Here is an 18,378-nt window from a genome sequence, read left to right as displayed (position 1 = left end):
GCCACCCTGAATTACAACGAACTGTGATTGGACAGAATTGTACTAATTATCTTCTCTTAGACACTCTACCATTGGTCCAAATTGTGTAAGGCAGTACAGTACTTAGAATAAATTAAGTTCATGAAAGGAATTAAACACCACCACCCTAGAGGCAAAATATTTTTAATAATCTTATTCAATTATATTTCTATTAATAAAAACCCGTTAACATAACATATACGTACATTTACAACGTCGCTGTGTTAACTTTCAATATTAATATATGGGTGACGTTGATTGGTGGATCTGGAGTTAGTTCTGACATTTTTTTATTTGATGACGCGTCAAAATGAGCTTGAAGTTTGCTGCAAATTTGTCCTTTCTATTCACAGATTTGCCAGATTTAAAACAAAGGTATTATGCAGCAAAACAATCCGGATTTCAAGCAGTAGAAGTAGCTTTTCCATACACATACCCCGCGAAAGATATCAAAGAAGCCCTCGAATCAAACAACCAAAAACAAGTTCTCCTCAATATTTTCCCAGGTATGAGGCGCCGGTTGAGCCTTTTTTAAATGCAATTAAACAAACCAATACAAATTGGTTTGTTTTCAGCAGGGACATCTCCCCCACATCTCCCTGTTTCAGGGAGATAGTTTTGTGCTCTAAAACTCAGTTTTTACTCTAATTAAATAAATTACTATTGTAGAGGCCCCAACAAGTGAAATCTGTTCAACTCTGTTTCCACAAAAAGTTTATCGGTTAATTTTTATCGTTTAATTTTTGGCTGTGGAAACATGGCCTTAGTTTTGCCTTTTATTGTCTTTCCTTAGGTGACTTATCTGCTGGTGAATTGGGACTTGGTGCGATTCCAGGTAAAGAAAAAGAATTCCAAGATGCCCTTACATTATCCATCAAGTATTGCAAGGCCCTCAATTGTACCAGGTGAGAAAAAAGAGTGTACTAAACTGTTTTGAATTAAATGATTTTATTAGTTTCAATGGTGGACTTGCACTTACAGTACCATGATCTTAGTTAAAACTAGAAATATTTCTTACAAAAAATGCTGCTCAGTTTTAATCATTGTTCTTTCTTCAGATATAATGGTTTATTATATCAATTATTTTTGTTTAACAATTTTGTGTAAATAGTGTGGCCTACTAAACAGAACAAAAATATAATCATAAACTACAGTATCTATATTATAAGTGAGAGAGTTACGTTTGTTTGTGTGTTTGTTTGTTCGTTATACCTTTTTGTTTACTGCACATAACCTTACCTATTGGGTATCAATCTTCAATCAGTCTTCCTTTTGTTTTGGTCTCACGATCTATCGAAAAGTGTGTTAATTGCAGAAGAAAAAAAATATTTAAATCTGCGCGCAATGCATTTTGGGATTTATAGCGGGTCGCTAAAATTACTAGAATCAACTTATTTTTCACATTTTTAACCGTTTAAAACAAAAAAGTTATCTTAATAGGGCCATATAGTATTTATAATTATGTACATTAAATGTAGTTTGTGATCTTAAATTAGATCTAATAAACGTAGCGAATGGGACTTTAACCTAATTCAAAGAATTTCAATACATCATTTTCCCGATGTGTGTTGGACATGCAGTCCTCAGAGACCATGTGACTTCACTTCCGCAGTGTGTTGATTCGCGTCAACCAATCAAAGGGGGATAATCCAAATACGTTTAAACGTGAGCCCTTATAAACACTCTTTTCCTAGACATTTTTGGGTCCAGCAGCTTGGACCTATGAGTCGAGTTTATAATATTCTGAAACTGTCAGTTGTAGATATATACTGTAGCTTTCGTGTTAATAAAGCTTCTTATTGATTATGTCCTCTGGGGATTTAGCTGGCTGAAACCGCGGCACGAAAATATTATATCATATATTTGTCATCGTTGACAAATTCCATAAAAAGCACAGGTTTGATAAATAAGCCCGGGGGGGTCACTTGCATATAAACCAAACGGGGGTGTGCAGCAGCCACTTCAAGACATGAGGCACTTGCGCTACCTGTTTTACTGAAAAATACTACGGACTTGAACTACCATTACCAAATAAAAATCCAGTGTTCTCTAAAAAGACGGCAATATTTGTACTGGTTCCCGGCATGATCTGCGTATGGCCAAGAGACCGTTCATGGCAAAATCACGAACGTGTTTTGACAAGTTTATCGCTCGTCCGCGCAGTGCATGACGACGATGGTCAAGAGTGGTCACAGTTGAATGATTTTGTCCTAGGCTATGTTTCGTGTTCTTCTGCTGATGCGTAAACTCTAGGCCTATTCAAAGGTATTTAGCGATGGGCTTATATAGCCGGGCTTATAGCATCCATTATGCTAAAAAATACCTGCAAAATTTGGCGATAAATCGTGACATTTTGACACGGGTGGGCGGGCCAGGGACTTAAACTACTAATTTCACCCTGTCATTTCCCACACTTGTGCTACCAACTCTCCATAATTTCCCACACTTGTGCTACCAGGCCCTCGAAAATATACCCGTAAATGCGGCACCTCCCCGTATGGAAATATTTAAGAGTGACCCCCCCGGGTAAATAAGGCTTCAGTTTTTCACTTTAAGGCTCTGTCTACCTTATCAAACTTAATGTGATAAAAACATGTGATGTGCCCATATATGGACATGATGATGGCATATCACTACAGTACCATATTTGGCACATCACACTTTTTTCGTCAAACTAGTTTGATAGTGTAGACAGAGCTTTAAGCACTGATCTATCTTGAGCAATTGGCAAATGCCAACCCAGCTCTGCAAAAAATGTTGTTAAATGATGTACAAATAATAAGTCTTTGTTTATGTAGAGCATCTTGTGTATATGTTTGTCTTGTGAAATTTTAAATAGTTTATCCATCCTGTAATTGGCGGATTACTCGCTGTTGGATGAGTATGAAATAAAATAAAATAAAAATTAAAATAAATTTTAACACGTACTGTACATTGGCATTTTTTAGATTGCATATCATGTCAGGTAAAATACCAGAACATACAGAAGAGGAGACTGAGAATCTATTAAAAAAAATGGAAGACAAGTTTGTTACAAATCTGAAGTATGCTGCAGATGTCTTAAGTAAGGTTCGCATGAAATAATCTTATTATCCCATTATTGTCATTAGTTATTAATTAAAAGTTAATTAAATCTTCAAAACATTTTTTTTTAATTATCTAAAAAACCTTTTGTTTGTAAGTAAGTTAAAATATATGGTTTTTTTATTGGTCCCTATACTTGATATAAAATCTGGATTTAAAAAAAATAAAGCTGAAATCTCAAAAGTACAAAATATGTTGGTTTTTTTTTCAGGAAGGTATTTTAGCACTAATAGAGCCTTTGAATAAGATAACAGTACCAAATTATTTCTTGAACAGTCAATATCAAGGTATGTTTATTGTTGTATTACTACTACTATTTATAGGAAATAAACTCTCTATTTTGTTCAATATGTAGTATAATACTTAATATACTGTTTTCTTTTTTAGCTGTTGATATTATCAAGAAAGTAGAAAATCCAAACCTAAAATTACAGATGGTAGGTGTGAAAATAATATTACAATTATACTGTATTATACAAACAAACAGTTACCTTATTTGTAATTTTGTTGTAATGTATTTTTTCCCTTACAGGATTTATTTCATGTGCAACAACAACATGGCAATATTACAAATATCATTAAGGAATTGTATCCTTACATAGGTCAGTACAATATAAGATGCATTCATATAAAAGAGAGTAATAATTATAGACATGCCTGATTCCCACTGGTATTCAACAGTAAGTTAAAAATGGGGCAGTCTCAGGACTATTTTAAGGTGGTTGCCCAAATAGTCCAGGGATGAGGACACCATGGGGCCTGTAGCGAAGATTGCCGGAAGTGGTACTTTTGCACGTAAAATTCATGATAAATTTTCACTCTATAGTGCGCTATCTGATACAATCGTAGCCATTTTTTCAATACGATCGTATCCTAATAAAACACACGTGACTAACAATGATAACATTGTTTGCGTATGAGAAATCCTGATGAAACTTCCGCTACAGTAATAAAATTTAATAACTGTAGAAAGTTAATGCAAATTTACTATTATATAATAATAATTAATGATTTTAAAAAGGTAAAACAAATATGAAGCTGCTGCTATATAAATAAATTGAGGAAACCGTTAAATTGTATTATTTAATGCTAAATAAGTCGGCAGTTAAAACCACATTTTCCAAAATTAATATAATATACTATAGTATTGCTTAAACCACACCAAAAAATAAAACAAAGAAAATAATAGGAAATTTGCAGAAAGCACCAAACTTTGCTCTGCTACCTGTATAACACTGTTATTTCAAAGTTAGTCGGAATGTCCATAATTACTACGGAAATTCAGCCTAATATTTCTGGGTACTAGACGGAAACACTAAATTATGATTTTTTGGCCTTAAATTATAGAAAACCTCCGGTCGGCAACAAAACGCAATCATTATGGACAAATATGACGGGATGCACCACAAGCAACTAGTCATTCAAAAATTCATTCTGCGCATGGTCAGAAACATATCTACAAAAAAATATGTGCTGAACACCAATACATTGTTTTGGTGACTCTGGTGGTTAAATGTTGCAGTGCAGTCTGTCAATTTACATATATTCTCTTCCAGCCCTGACTTAACTTTATATGGATATTGAATACGATGAAATGGCAGATAAAACATTTAGTATGAAATTAAGGGTGTTGCCCGGGCCACCCCTGCATCCGCCCCTGGTACTACAATATTCTGAATATCTATATCAGAACATTAACTCTCATATCACTGTAAGTCGTTTGTACTATTACATTTCTTGTCTCTAACCTTGATCAAATTTCCATCAGGTCATATGCAAATAGCGCAGGTGCCTGGTAGAGGTGAGCCAGACAGTCCTGGGGAGCTCAATTATACCTACATATTGCAACTACTCCAAGAGCTAGGCTATGATGACTGGATAGGTTGTGAATATAAACCAACAGGTAAGCGAATGAAATGACACTGGAAGGAATTACATAGTATTACAATACACAAAGGTAGATAAGAAGGGTAATGCATACATGTACGATGCGAGCCATAGTAAGTAAAAATATAGAGGACAATACATGTTATCCTCCAGGAACTGTCCGTGGAAAATAATCAAGTTTCCAGTGAAGTCCTGTTACTAAATTCAGGGCCATAGCCAGCATGAGGCAGACAAGGTGCTCGCCTCATCTGAAATTGACCAAATTTTAACAAACATATTTGCTTTAAAGTTATCACTCGTATTTACTATTTTCATCACAGGAAAAACTGAAAACAGCTTCTCCTGGTTGAAGCCATGGTCAAATATCTGATGGTGCTAAAATATTTCAATCCAAGTATAAAACCTTCTCAACAACAAGGAACTCCACCAGAGTTATAATTTAAAAACAAAAACAAATTATCTTTTAAATTTTGTTGTTATATTTGTTATATATATTTTTGTTTGAAATATGATAATCTCATAAGCATAGTTATAAATTATGTATAATGAAATCGAAAATATTTAATATGAATAAATAAAACCAACCACTGTTATTTCTATTTATTTTATTATTTTCATCAATATTGATTTTACACTTAATAAATCACCCATTAGAAAACAAAATTGATTTTACTGTATTACCATGTGAGAAAATACTGTGACATCTCCATATTCTGAATTTTTTTTTTGACATAGCCATGGAGTAATAGCTAACATTTATTTTCTAAATTACACCATTTCAAGGAGACAAGTAAAAATACCGTATTTCATTTCAAAGCAAACAATTATATAATTAAGAGTCAACTTTATCAAACAAAACACCCTTGTGTTGGTCCAATATGTTGCCAATCACACTTTAGTATTTACCTAGTTCAAAGTATTTTCTTTCAAGCGGTATTCACTTTTACTATTCTTTGACTTGCGAGTTGGGCCTGTACTCGGAATAAAATTGCAATGGTAAGTTGATAACAGTCCCCTAATTTACAAATAGGGCATGTTGAATTACCATCCCTGAACATTGGAGCGTAGGTATTGTGTGATGGGTCAAATTTAAAACTCTTTTAATGATAGATTACTCACTAGTACAATATTATAATCTCAAGACATTTTGGACATCAAACAGAAAAATTTAACTTGAAACTAGCTATACCAGTTGACTGTGTATAAGACATTGTCTGTACTGTAAAAAAAAAATTCTAGTGGAGATAATAAAGAGTTCATTGTGATTTAAGGTAAATTCTAAAATGCTTAAAACATAGCCTAATAATATAGCCTATCTACTTATACAAACTTCAACCAGACATAGATACAATACATACCATTGATACAAATCTAGGATTAAAATGTAACAAAATTGCAAGTTATTTTAAATTACACGTACACTGCCACAATATAAAATAATACCTTTAATAAATCTTGATGCAACGTTTGTTATCGGTGTTGAATAAAACTACCGTCAAGTCTTATTCTTGTGTTTCGGTAAAAAAAAAGCAACTATTAAATATAATGAGTGTTACATACATAACAAGTTAAGAAATTACATTTGAAAATTACAATTTCAAAGTAATTTCTCATTGTCCAGAAAAAAAACCCAGAAATATAGGAAAGGGTTTACTTTTAACAAATATTTTTTTCACCTATATATTTCACAGCTATACAGTATGTGGTAATATACGAGGTGAAAGAATCCAAAGTGCTTAGTACTGATATTGAAAATACTAAAGAAATGTGGGGAGATAGAAAACACTAGTAAAAATGAAATATATTACTGTAATCTATATACAATGTAGTGTAATCTCTAATTCTATGCTCTCATATCATTTTTTGGTGTTACAGTAGATGATAATTGTACATCAGGCGGCGTCAAGCGATGCTTGGCAACAGTCTATACACAGTAGGAACAGGTTTTAAATAGCAAAGCTTTGGTAATATTTAAAAAAAATACTGTACAAAGTATTTTTCTGTTATCCAAAAATAAACGTCAACTCATCACTTTATATCTGCAATGCATAGAACACTATGTATTTCACCTATTTCAAGTTTTTTACCCAATTTTGAGCAAAACGCAAAATTCTTTCTTACATTTCTCATTATATACATACCTTATAAGCCACTTTGAATATTACATAGTTACTATGTCATTTATGCATATTTATTTTCCTCGCGTAATTATTATTGTTTGGCCAAAAAATTCTATTTGATAAAAAAGAAATATATTCAAATTTGATGTATGCATAGTTAAATATTGATTTCGTATAACATTTTTTCGCCACATCACATTCAGCATTTATTACAAAAATTAAAGTGCAATGCATATAATTAACTCATTAAAAATAATTATTATAATTCACATGCAGTTGATAAAACAAAACCATGATATAATTCCCATACTAAATATTATTAATAAGGCCTAAAAAAGATTGTCACCAGTTTATGAAGCAAGCTTTTAATAATATAACAAATGGGCAAGATTGTAGATTATATTTAATAGACAATATACTGCAAGTCATTCCCCCATGTTAGCTCACATATTTGAAAAACAATCTTTTTTATGCCTAAACTTTCAGCAATAAAATATTTATTTTTCGGCACACATTGATAAATTTTAAACCTATCTACACACACCATTCAACAAAATCCCTACTATAATACAAATAATATAACTACTATACAAATTTATAAATACAAAAATGTACCTCTAACTTCAACGATAGTCAATGAAAGACTTAATAAAAACACTATAGTTATCATTTATTTGTACATCTTATAGATGTTGTTTAGGTTGAGTTTGGTTAACTCATTGTCTATTCATACTTTTGTTCTAATGAAAGTACAAATAGTCATAAGTTATATGAAGAACAAATAAATATATTCATATATTTCAGAAACATAAAATCCAATTTTACCTATACTGTATGTCTAGAGTCAAACGTCATTCAAATTTACACACACATAAATAAACAGCATATCTTAAACACTATTCTAATCTAACTAAAAACTGTATTTGACAATTTAATCTGTAACTAAACCAATTTCATTCAGTGACCACATTTATTTGTTCTACTTATTACTAGGTTTTTAACCTAAAAGTAGTACAGTATTCATAATATACAGTACAATCATTTAAAAACGATTTGTTATCAATAGGTGGTGTATACGTACATTAACAAAACCAACTACAGTGTGTTACCTAAATAACATCCCAAATTGAGGCTTTTGATATCTAGACATTTAACTTTAAAAACAGATCACAACACAATTAAAAACCAATCGTCGTCTTGCCTTTTATAAAAGCAATTTAAGCATACACTTTTAAAATGGCTTAACATTTGATTAAACTGCCCCTGCTGCACTCAACATTAACAACCCCTGATATTTATTACTTGGCAATAAATATGTGAACTTGGCATTTTTTATTCTACTATTCAACCTATAAACTTATTTCCGTCTTGGCCTTCTTGGCATCTGGTTCACCGTTTGTTTGCTCATTGACGTCAGCTTGGATGGCATCCATGTGATTAACAGACGATGAGTATTTTTTTACACCTCGGCTGTCTACTTTATCTGTACAACAAATGGATAATATCAGTCATTTAGATTGTGTTATAGAAAATTACTCATGTAGTCAATTTCAAGCAACAAAGAAATTCATCCAAAAGAGAGACCAAGGCCGTGTAAGAATCGATTTCTATCCTGAGCGGAATTTCCGCTCAACCACCCACCTGCTCCACATTCTGTGTAAATGGTCATAAGAAAACACATTATATTTTTGTTTGTTTTCCGCTTACCGTTTATCTGTGTAAATTGGCTTTATAATGGTTTTATAATTTTAATGCTCAAAATGGATTTATATCGACTTAGTTTGGGCAACATTTCAATATTGTGAAACTCTTTTCATTCAGGCATACTGACTTAAATAACGGTTTCTTTTTAGTATGGATTTGTGCTAAATGTTAATTTGATCTCTGGGATAAAAAAAAAAGGTATGGACTTACCCATTACAGCAATAGGGGTTTCACCTGTTGCCGATGCAACTCTGTGTTCAATCAAGTAAAACATGTACTCATCATAAAGGAGACGGATTAAGTGAAATGATCCAAAACTAGCAGCACTTCTAAGAGTTAGGTCACGAATCACCATTGAGCTGTAAATGTAATCAAATATTATCATTATCATATAAAATATATTACGATAAACCTGTAATTTATTTTATTTTTTTTGCAATTGACCACAAAAGTACTACCTAATTTGTTTTTCCATTATGTTACTATACTAACAATATTAATTAAGGGCAAATGAGACAAGCTCTGCTCCAGATTTTAAGTTACTTACATTCCAAATTTTCTGTTTATACTTTGTTTTACAAAGGTCTTATATTTGGTTGACATTTAGTGCATTTAAATGCAACAAAATTCAATATACAGTCTGTGTATACACATACAATAAAATATTAAAAAGGAACACAAAACATCGCAAAATATGTTTGATGATGAGGATGAAAGCTACAAACATGCATTAAAAATGAATTAAATACTATCATAATTAAAAACACAGAAAAGGATGTAATTATTATCACAGTGTATGGGTTTAATCAGGCAGGTTATTTATCTGAATAAGTTGGTGACTTATCAAGCAAAGTTAGTGTGCCCATGAAACTAACTAACTAACTTGCCATCCTGAACAGACTGTATGTGACCATATTCTAAATCTCATAGGAAAATTCTGTAATACTGCATCACATGTATCACCTAATATCATAGATCATAGCCTACATAATATTACCAAATTTTCCTATGATACTGAGCAATTATTGTCATATAGTGTACTGAGAATGGGACCCTGGGTGTCTGTAGCTCTCACCTGTAGAATGACCACTTTAGCAGAAACTGTCTTGCGGCCTTGGCAAAGTTTGGTGAGTTTTCATGAGGTTTGAGTACTTGAGTGACAACACTCTCTAACCATGCTGCCCACTGCTCCAATGAGTTCTGCTGCTGGAGTGTGTTCTTAAAATCTTGCTCTAAACGTTGCACCATTTGATCCTCACATTGACACACCCACGATGCTTGCTCCTGTTAATCATAATAAAGTTAAATCTGTTATTGTTTGTGAAAAAAATGTGTTGTGCCCATATATGGACATGATGATGTCTTATCACTACCATATTTGGGCATCTCACTACCATATTTTTGTCAAACTAGTTTGATAGTGTAGACAGAGTTTTAGAGAGGGCACTGGCGAGTTTGATATTTTCATTTCATAAGTTTAATTTGTTCATTCTAGAGACACATTTTATTCTAAATAGAAGATTTTTCTTCTATTATTTGAAACTGATAATGACTTAAAAAAATCATTCAAAACATTCTGTATTGCATAAACAATTAACACAAAGTTATACCAATTGTAGAGAAATGGAAATTGTATTTGCAAAGTTGTATGTAATAAATTATGTCTAAACAATTAGATTTACCTGAACATTAGCAAAATCTACCCTGTTAAGATCACTCAACATCTGACTAATTTGTGAGGTATTTTGCAAAACGGCTCTTGCAGCCTGGGCAAGATGGTTCAGAGATGTATACCGACGCAAGGTCTGTGCAAACGCTGTCACTACTCCATTCTGCAAATATCAAAATAAAAATCTATTAGCAGTTCAGTACAAAAAGTAGCAGGCAAATAAATTAGTTAATTCTAGTTACTGTAGACCTCCTTGTTTGGGAAATCCTATTCAATGGAAACCACTATTAAAAGGCATTTTCATGTTAAAACGAACAAGGGGATATACATGTTTTAATACTACAGTTAACAGGAGACACTTTGTTGTCCCCTTAATAGGGGTCTACTGCATTGTAGTTCCGTTTTGGTTAGTTAGATGATGAGTAACCTGAAGCACTATGGCAATAACAGATTACAAAGTATTATGCCGTAACAATATCTGCGTAACCCCATCTTTCATCGAAATTTGGTTTATAGAAGCTATCACACCGCAGATTGGTCTGTAGGCATGCACAAACATTAACTGACAATGATGATGTAAAACTTTACCTTCATAGTGTACATTTCATGAGGTATACCTGTCATGCTATTCTTCAACCAGGTTTCTAAACTTTTTGCAAAATTTCTAATGGCTTGAGTCAAGGCACCTATGTTAATATAATAAAAAATAAGTATTTGTAAACTGATAAATAAAACAGTAGCTTTCTTTATGTGATTCAATTTATTTAATCAAGATTATTATTAGTAAAACTAATTATATGTTACTTACTTGGAATAGGTCTAAGAACGTCAGGTATAAGAACCTCCACCAAGCCTTGGTAGAGGACATGATCATAATGCTTGATATAGTTGAGAATTGGCTGTGATTTAGACAAAGTTATTAACTTGGCTTTTGGCAACCTCTTTTCTGGATCTGCTTCGCTGTAAAATGTAAACAAAAAATAACTATATTTATCTTTACCCTTCCAGGCTTGTTTTTGACCTAAATGTCGATATTGAACAGGCATGTAAATAATCTAAGCTGGGCTGATATTGTGTACATTTGGTCGTTTTAATAAAATAATAGTCATACAAGGTTGAACTTACTTTGTATTGGTCGGGCTATCTGCTGGTGGATTCCTCCAGAAAGTCTGCCAAAGAGCTTCAATTAATGAGAATTGAAGATTTACAACTACATCTAAAACAGCCTAAAGAGATGGAATAGAAGTTGTGATAATTTAAATTAAACAAAACACTAGTAGATTTATTGGAGGACACTCGGAGAGCACAAACCTCAGCCTAGGTAAATGAAAATTTAATGACGTGTTCCCATACAGCTATGAAACCATCCTTTAAAATGTTATGAAAGTCGGGCAGTAACAAAAAAAAAACGCACGCGATCAACCACATAACCTTTCGCCATTGTTCTGGTGGAGGTAATAAAACAACAAAATATACAATCATATTCACACAGAAGTCAATAAACTCCTGGTGATATTTAAATATTGTACCATTCATTTACATTTTATATTACATACCTCACAATGTTCTCTGTAAAGTGTCTTAAACATGACAATATCAGCTTTAGTTATTCCCTCAGGTAGTTCACTTCCGTTAAAATTAATCTCGTCAAATGAAGGCAAGGCCAGTGAAGCATCACCAAGGAACTGTTGATGTTGCTGCGTTTGTGTTTGAGGCTGTGGTTCAACAACAGTGGATGACTGCTCATCTGTAGTTGTTATGTCTTTACTATCACCAATAGTTTGTAGATTGTGGGGCTTGAATCTAAATAAACCAAAGAAAGTTTTTAATGCCACAGATTTTCCAATGTAGAATCAAATTATTTGTATGTGTTTTGGGGGGTGTGTCTAGATCTTTTCTTTAGAAATCAGATTTGTAAATGGACCCTTTTATCTATTATAGACGGATGAACATTTTGAGATTTGTGGGTTCCAGTTATTTTGAGGTGATAGGATGAACTCATCAGGAAAGAAGAATGAAGGAGGAGTTATTGTATACCTTAATGAAAGTTACTGTCATCCAAATAATGTTCAACAAAAAAAGTTTTGTCTGCCCCATATTGAAATTATGGTGTTGTCATCCGTACTATATCCCTAGGGAATTGTTGCACGTAATCATGGTAACGGTGTACATACCACCAGACAAGAAATTGCGTATCCTGATGCTTTTATCGTCGTGAGCGGGGACTTTAACCACTGTACATTATGAGCAGTATTTATTTTTACCCACACATTAAGTGCAGTACAAGGGGCGAAGCTACACTTGATCTCTGTTATTCAAACGTAAAGGATCCCTTCATTTCACAGAAATTACCTAACCTGGGTTTATCAGATCATAACTTGGTGCATCTACAACCAAAGTACCGCCCAAAGATCCAGCGTCAAAAGCCAAAGATGGTTACGGTATTAAAGAAGTGGTCTAATGAAGCAATTGAACAGCTTCAATTTGAGTTCGAAATGACAGACTGGAATATTTTCAAGGACAATTCTGAGAATGTGGATGAATTGGCAGAAACTGTTACTGATTATATCAACTTTTGTAGAGATAATGTAATCCCAATTAAGAAAGTAAAAGTGTATAGTAATTTTAAACCATGGATCGATAAAATGAAGATAATTAAGCAAAAAAGACGAGCTTTTAATAATGGTGAAGTTGCCCAAGCTAAAAGTATTCAGAAGGAGTTGAAACGAGTAATACGCAAGAACAAATTAGAGTACAAAAATGAAGTCGAAAGCAAATTCAAAAGTAATAATATGAAGCAAGTGTGGCGCGGAATGCGTGAAATGACCGGATATAACAAGTCTCAAGCAAAGAGCAATAATATCAAAAGTACCAAACAATATGCAAATGATCTTAATGAATAATAGATTTGACAAATACGATTTCTGGAGTAAAAGATTGGAAACTAAATATACGATTAGTAACTCATTAAATGACTATGATTTTATACTCGAAACAACTATGTTTAATTCCAATTCCAATACAACATCCTATTAGTTGTTAAAATGATCTTAGACCAGTTGCACTGACCTCTGTGCTTATGAAGATGTGTGAAAAAATTGTGTTAAATAGGCTTAAGTTATCAGTTGTGGATTATCTTGATGACCCACTCTAATTCGCTTACTGCACAAACAGGAGGACTGAAGACGCTTTGATATATAAGCTCCACCAAATGTACCATCATTTAGATGACTGGAATGAACCCTTGTGTTAGGGTTATGTACTTTGATTTTAGTTCCGCATTTAACACAATTCAACCACACATAAAATAGTTCATAAATTATTTGATATGAATGTTCCAAGTGTTTTAATTTCGTTTGTGTTTAATTTTTTAGTCGAAAGTAGCCAGTATGTAAAGTTACAGAAAAATATTTCCGATACTGTGCGTACTAGTACTGGTGCACCCCAAGGTACCGTATTGGCACCTTTTTTGTTTACTCTATACACGTCAGACTTTAGGTCGATATCCCTGAATTTGCAGATGACTCGGCTATAGTTATTATTATTAATAACAATTCTTCTCTATACCTTTCTGAGATTATTAGAATTTACCGATTACTGTGGCCATAATTTTCTTAAACTAAATATAAATGAAACGAAAGAAATGCGGATTGATTTTCGAAAACACAGTAGGTCTGACAGTATGGACCTGGTATACATTAAAGCAAAGGAGATTGTTAACAATTATAAGTATCTGGGAGTGGTATTTGATTATAAGCTTAAATGGGGGGGGGGGGGGGATCATGTTGACCATAGTCAAGGCTGTACTGCTTGAGGAAACTCAGTTAGTTTGGGTTGAAGCAGGATATTTGTAGAATGTTTTTACTCATCAGTGATGTTATCTATTTAGGTTATTGTATGTTGGGCTGGGCAGAGAATATCAGTAAAGGGGATAAAGACCGAATTGAAAAGTAATTGGTTCTACAGCGAACGTCTTTCTGATGGGTTTCATGTTATATTGGAAGACACCAACCATCCTCTTTATAACGACATTATCGGCTCTGTTATCGTTAGTGGTAGAATGAGGACGGTGAATGCGTTACAAATACTTGTTCTACCCAGCTGCATTATAACACGTTTGTTAGACAGTCCGCATTATATTTATTTATTTTTTAGGCAAGACAAGATAATTTATGAGCACCGTAATTTCCATTTATATTGGACAATAAATGAATCTGTATCTGTATTAATGAGAGGGAATAAATATTTTAACAGTACAATCTTATGACTGATATGATTTCTTAACTTGTACAGTATTTATTTTCTGTATTGAGGCACAGGTGGCCAAAGATTACCAATAGTAAATGAATCACTGTCTGCGCTCCGGCCCCAATCCCCCCTCCCCCTACCCAACCACTCCATTAAGCACAAACCTTTTTCCAGTGTTTAAAGGTTGTTGACGCATTGCTGTGTGGCCAATTTCATCCTGGTACATGTTAAGTGTAGACGAGCTCTTTATTCGAATCCCATAATAATGATACTTAGAATTGCCTCTGTTGGGTAAAATAATATTAAAAAATAAATTATAGGATAAATTGTTAAAAACGACAAATTTCAACTTCATTTTAAATGCAGGTATATGGCAAAGTGTCAATATGTTAAAGTTACGAATTTTTAAGACATTGCATGTGATTTTAACTTGCCTTGTACCCAAACGTCTAGTCCTCAAGCCCAGGAACACAGATCGGATGAGTTTTCCAAACGATGCGGCGTTGACTGGGTCAAGTTTCTGCTCGGTACAATGCCTTAAGTAATGGGCATACAGAGTACTTCTGGGAAGGCTCACTCCCTCTGCTGTTTCGTAATTATCAATAAGCCATTGTACCTGTAAAAAAGAAGAAAACGCTTATTTATAAACAGATAAAATATAACGAATAGACCTAAAGCAAATACAAATATAACTTAAAAGGTGGTTTGTTTAAAAAACAGATATGGATGTATCAAATCATCATTAAAATAGATAAATTCAAAATGATTCTAGCATTAACCACATATCTACTTGAAATGAATACATTTTAACAATTTAAACTATAAATGAATCAACATATTAAAACTTTTCGTTAATTAAAAACAAAAAATATACACTAGATAATATTGATATTAAGAATGTTAGTAAAGAGGAATTGCTCACATGTCCACTTACTGTTGCCGGCGATGCTCTGGTCATGTGACTAATTGGTGACAAATGATGGTCATCCATATGACCGGCCACCACATATGTATTACCCTGGTTTGTAATGATCGGTGAACCGGAAATAATATGTGTACCCAATAGACCTGTTGTGTTTCCCAACACTGTGGATCCTCCGATAACGGAATTTGACGTTCCAATCGTTTGCACATTTCCGACGGAGCCGGTCGATACTACAACCCCGGCCGTGCTACCAGCAGGAGCGGTGAAGTACGTTGTTCCTTGGACTTGCGGTGCTTGCGTGTACATTGTAGTTGAGTCGCTGTAGCGATAAGGCCTGTATAAGATTTGGTTTCGGCAAAGAATGGCCACAACAATAGATGGAGTGAAAGATGGAGTAGAGGATGAAAATTTGGAAAGGAAAAAATATGAATGTCAGTACAAGCAATGGTATACATAACATGCAATGATTATCTTAATGTTTTAAAATGATCTTGGCAGGTTGGTATAATCACAAAACCTTTAAACATTTTTTTTTTTAAATAGTCATGCTAACTAGGAGCGGGCAGTTGTTAAAGGCTTTACTACTTTCATTTTTGCCTGGGCCATGGAAATGTATGTTTATGAAATAATGATTATACAGGTATTTTGATTTCTAAAGGTAATTCCAAATAAATAAATATATACAAATTGAAAGAGAATATTAATATAAACTGTAGCATATACAGTACTACAGTTATTAATATAATAAATAAATATGTCATTAATAAGAGGGTACATATTTGTAGGTACAATATCAATTTAAACAAATGGTAATTATATTTAAGTTAGTCAATCACTGCACTCGGTATAAATTCAACAACATCCATAAACTATGAGCTCATTAAAGACTTGTGGTTAAAAGTGCATGCTATTTATAAAAACATGCATTCAAAAATAGCATACAGTATATAAACTATCACAAATAATGTACAGTATATACTGTAACTGTAAATATTTCAATATAGACAGTGTAACTGTTAATATTATAATATGCATAGTATCTATAGACATCCCAAGTTTCCAGGCTATGTATACAGGGTATTTGGTATGTTGGGAAATAGCAAAAAAAGACTACATTTTTGTTCATTCATCACCAATAACATGCAACACATTAGCTATATAATGCTAGGCAAATGTGAATTCTTTTTTCTAAATTCATAATTTCAGCAACATCCAAAATCTCACACATTCATTATAAAGCACTAGACAATTAGGCTAAAAAAAAACAAACTATTGTGTTGGCCATGCCTGAACTGACGAAAATGAAGGTCGGCATTTTTTTTCTTTGTGAGCCACCAAATGGTGAAAAAATGTTGTCTTATTCGCCAAATTGGCGAATATATTTCACCTCCACCGGAAATTAAAAAAATAAGCATGCAACCAACTGTGAATCAATCATGTGATAACCGGAATACGCGATTATCAATTTTGGGGGGATCCAAGTTTTAACTAAATAAACGCTTTGATTACACAGCGGTCGAGACACGCTTTAATAGTTATCACATTTTAAAAAACCCTCATAATTAATGGACTCTACCAATGTCTGCAAAGAGGTGTTTTTTGGTTTTACTGTACAGTACTACGATCCGATTACGAACTTGTTAAATGATTTAAAGGTCATGGATTCGCCAAACAAGTAGACTTATACGTTTAATAAATTTACCCAAGATTGTCGCAAGCTCATTTGTTCAAACTTGTTATTTATTTATCCACCCGTTCCGGCATGCATGCTTTCTAGTTCCATTCTGGAACTAGAAAACTCAGATCTTGATATCTAAGTTTTCTAGATCTAGAAAAGTCAGATATCTCAGTTTTCTAGATCTAGAAGAGTCAGATATCTGAGTTTTCTAGATCTAGACATTTTTTTTTTTGGGGGGGGGGGGGGGGGGGATTTATCCAAAACGTGGCCAATACAATAATTGTTTTAGGCCAAAATATACAGTACAAGACACATTCTAAATATATAGAGACATGCAAAGCTTATAGAATTTAAATATAACAAATAAAACAAAACAGACTACATCTAATTTGAACCAGTTGGCTTGGAATGTCTTGAATATGCTAATTTGAAAATATATTTGATAAAACTGGGGGTGCTTGAAATTAGGAATAATTTACATGTTATTTCACTTATTAAAAACTTTAAATAATCAATTTCTTTAAAACACAGTTATTGCTTTATGAGAAAAGTTCAGAATTCCACGTCTCTGGAAAATTTTTAAAAAGTATATGAAAAGAAATTTTGACTTGCTAATTCAATAACTAATTTACTACTTTTTGTAGTATAATATTGATAGAGTTTTTTTAAAAAGAAGATGGATTGTTTGTTTTGTAAACAAATATATAAAAACTGCCAACATCAAATGATAAGCATTACACAGCAAAAAGACCAAGAACAATACAGTACATAACGACTATCTGCTCATGTGTACAAACCCATCAGCATTGTGATAGCTTCCTTAACTACCCTAATTCCAGAATTTTGCATAATCTCATCGCCAACATAAATTCTGGGTTAGTAGGTTAGGATAGTCACAGAAGTTATTACAAGGATTGGTGTGTAGACATGCTCAGACTATTCTTCATAGTGTCCTGTTATGTATAACAATAGCAACAACAAGATAGCCAACTGGTTAGTGCTTTAGGCACAATGTGGGACCATTTGTGTAGCGTCAATAATCGTG

At 33.1% G+C, this 18,378-nt stretch overlaps 2 protein-coding genes across 4 annotated transcripts in view; one reads left to right on the top strand and one right to left on the bottom strand.

Annotated features, from left to right (window-relative positions):
* Nucleotides 1–287: 287 nt before the first annotated feature.
* LOC140052247 (putative hydroxypyruvate isomerase) lies at nt 288–5,568 on the top strand. Its single transcript, XM_072097717.1, has 8 exons — nt 288–524; nt 812–923; nt 2,967–3,087; nt 3,314–3,389; nt 3,490–3,539; nt 3,635–3,704; nt 4,871–5,005; nt 5,310–5,568. Exons 1-8 carry the CDS (start codon nt 329–331, stop codon nt 5,357–5,359), a joined length of 810 nt encoding a protein of 269 aa, XP_071953818.1. The 5' UTR covers nt 288–328; the 3' UTR covers nt 5,360–5,568.
* Nucleotides 5,569–5,595: 27 nt separating this feature from the next.
* Nucleotides 5,596–18,378, bottom strand: part of LOC140052244 (transcription factor RFX3-like) — a 32,162-nt gene continuing 19,379 nt past the window's right edge. For 2 of the 3 annotated variants that reach the window (XM_072097708.1, XM_072097710.1), the window contains exons 4-14: nt 15,653–15,989; nt 15,165–15,346; nt 14,895–15,014; nt 12,039–12,285; nt 11,608–11,708; nt 11,291–11,442; nt 11,071–11,168; nt 10,496–10,645; nt 9,889–10,097; nt 9,024–9,172; nt 5,596–8,592 (exon numbers count right to left, since the gene is read on the bottom strand). In XM_072097708.1, the coding sequence (XP_071953809.1) occupies nt 8,459–8,592; nt 9,024–9,172; nt 9,889–10,097; nt 10,496–10,645; nt 11,071–11,168; nt 11,291–11,442; nt 11,608–11,708; nt 12,039–12,285; nt 14,895–15,014; nt 15,165–15,346; nt 15,653–15,989 (1,879 nt within the window). In that variant the 3' untranslated portion in view covers nt 5,596–8,458. The remainder of the gene's footprint in view (nt 8,593–9,023; nt 9,173–9,888; nt 10,098–10,495; nt 10,646–11,070; nt 11,169–11,290; nt 11,443–11,607; nt 11,709–12,038; nt 12,286–14,894; nt 15,015–15,164; nt 15,347–15,652; nt 15,990–18,378) is intronic. The other variant, XM_072097709.1, reaches the window with a different exon arrangement.

The sequence above is a fragment of the Antedon mediterranea genome, chromosome 6, assembly GCF_964355755.1.
Source record: "Antedon mediterranea chromosome 6, ecAntMedi1.1, whole genome shotgun sequence".
NCBI lineage: Eukaryota > Metazoa > Echinodermata > Crinoidea > Comatulida > Antedonidae > Antedon > Antedon mediterranea.
The sequence above is the reverse complement of the archived record's forward strand: the minus strand, read 5'-3'. Positions and strand labels throughout refer to the sequence as shown.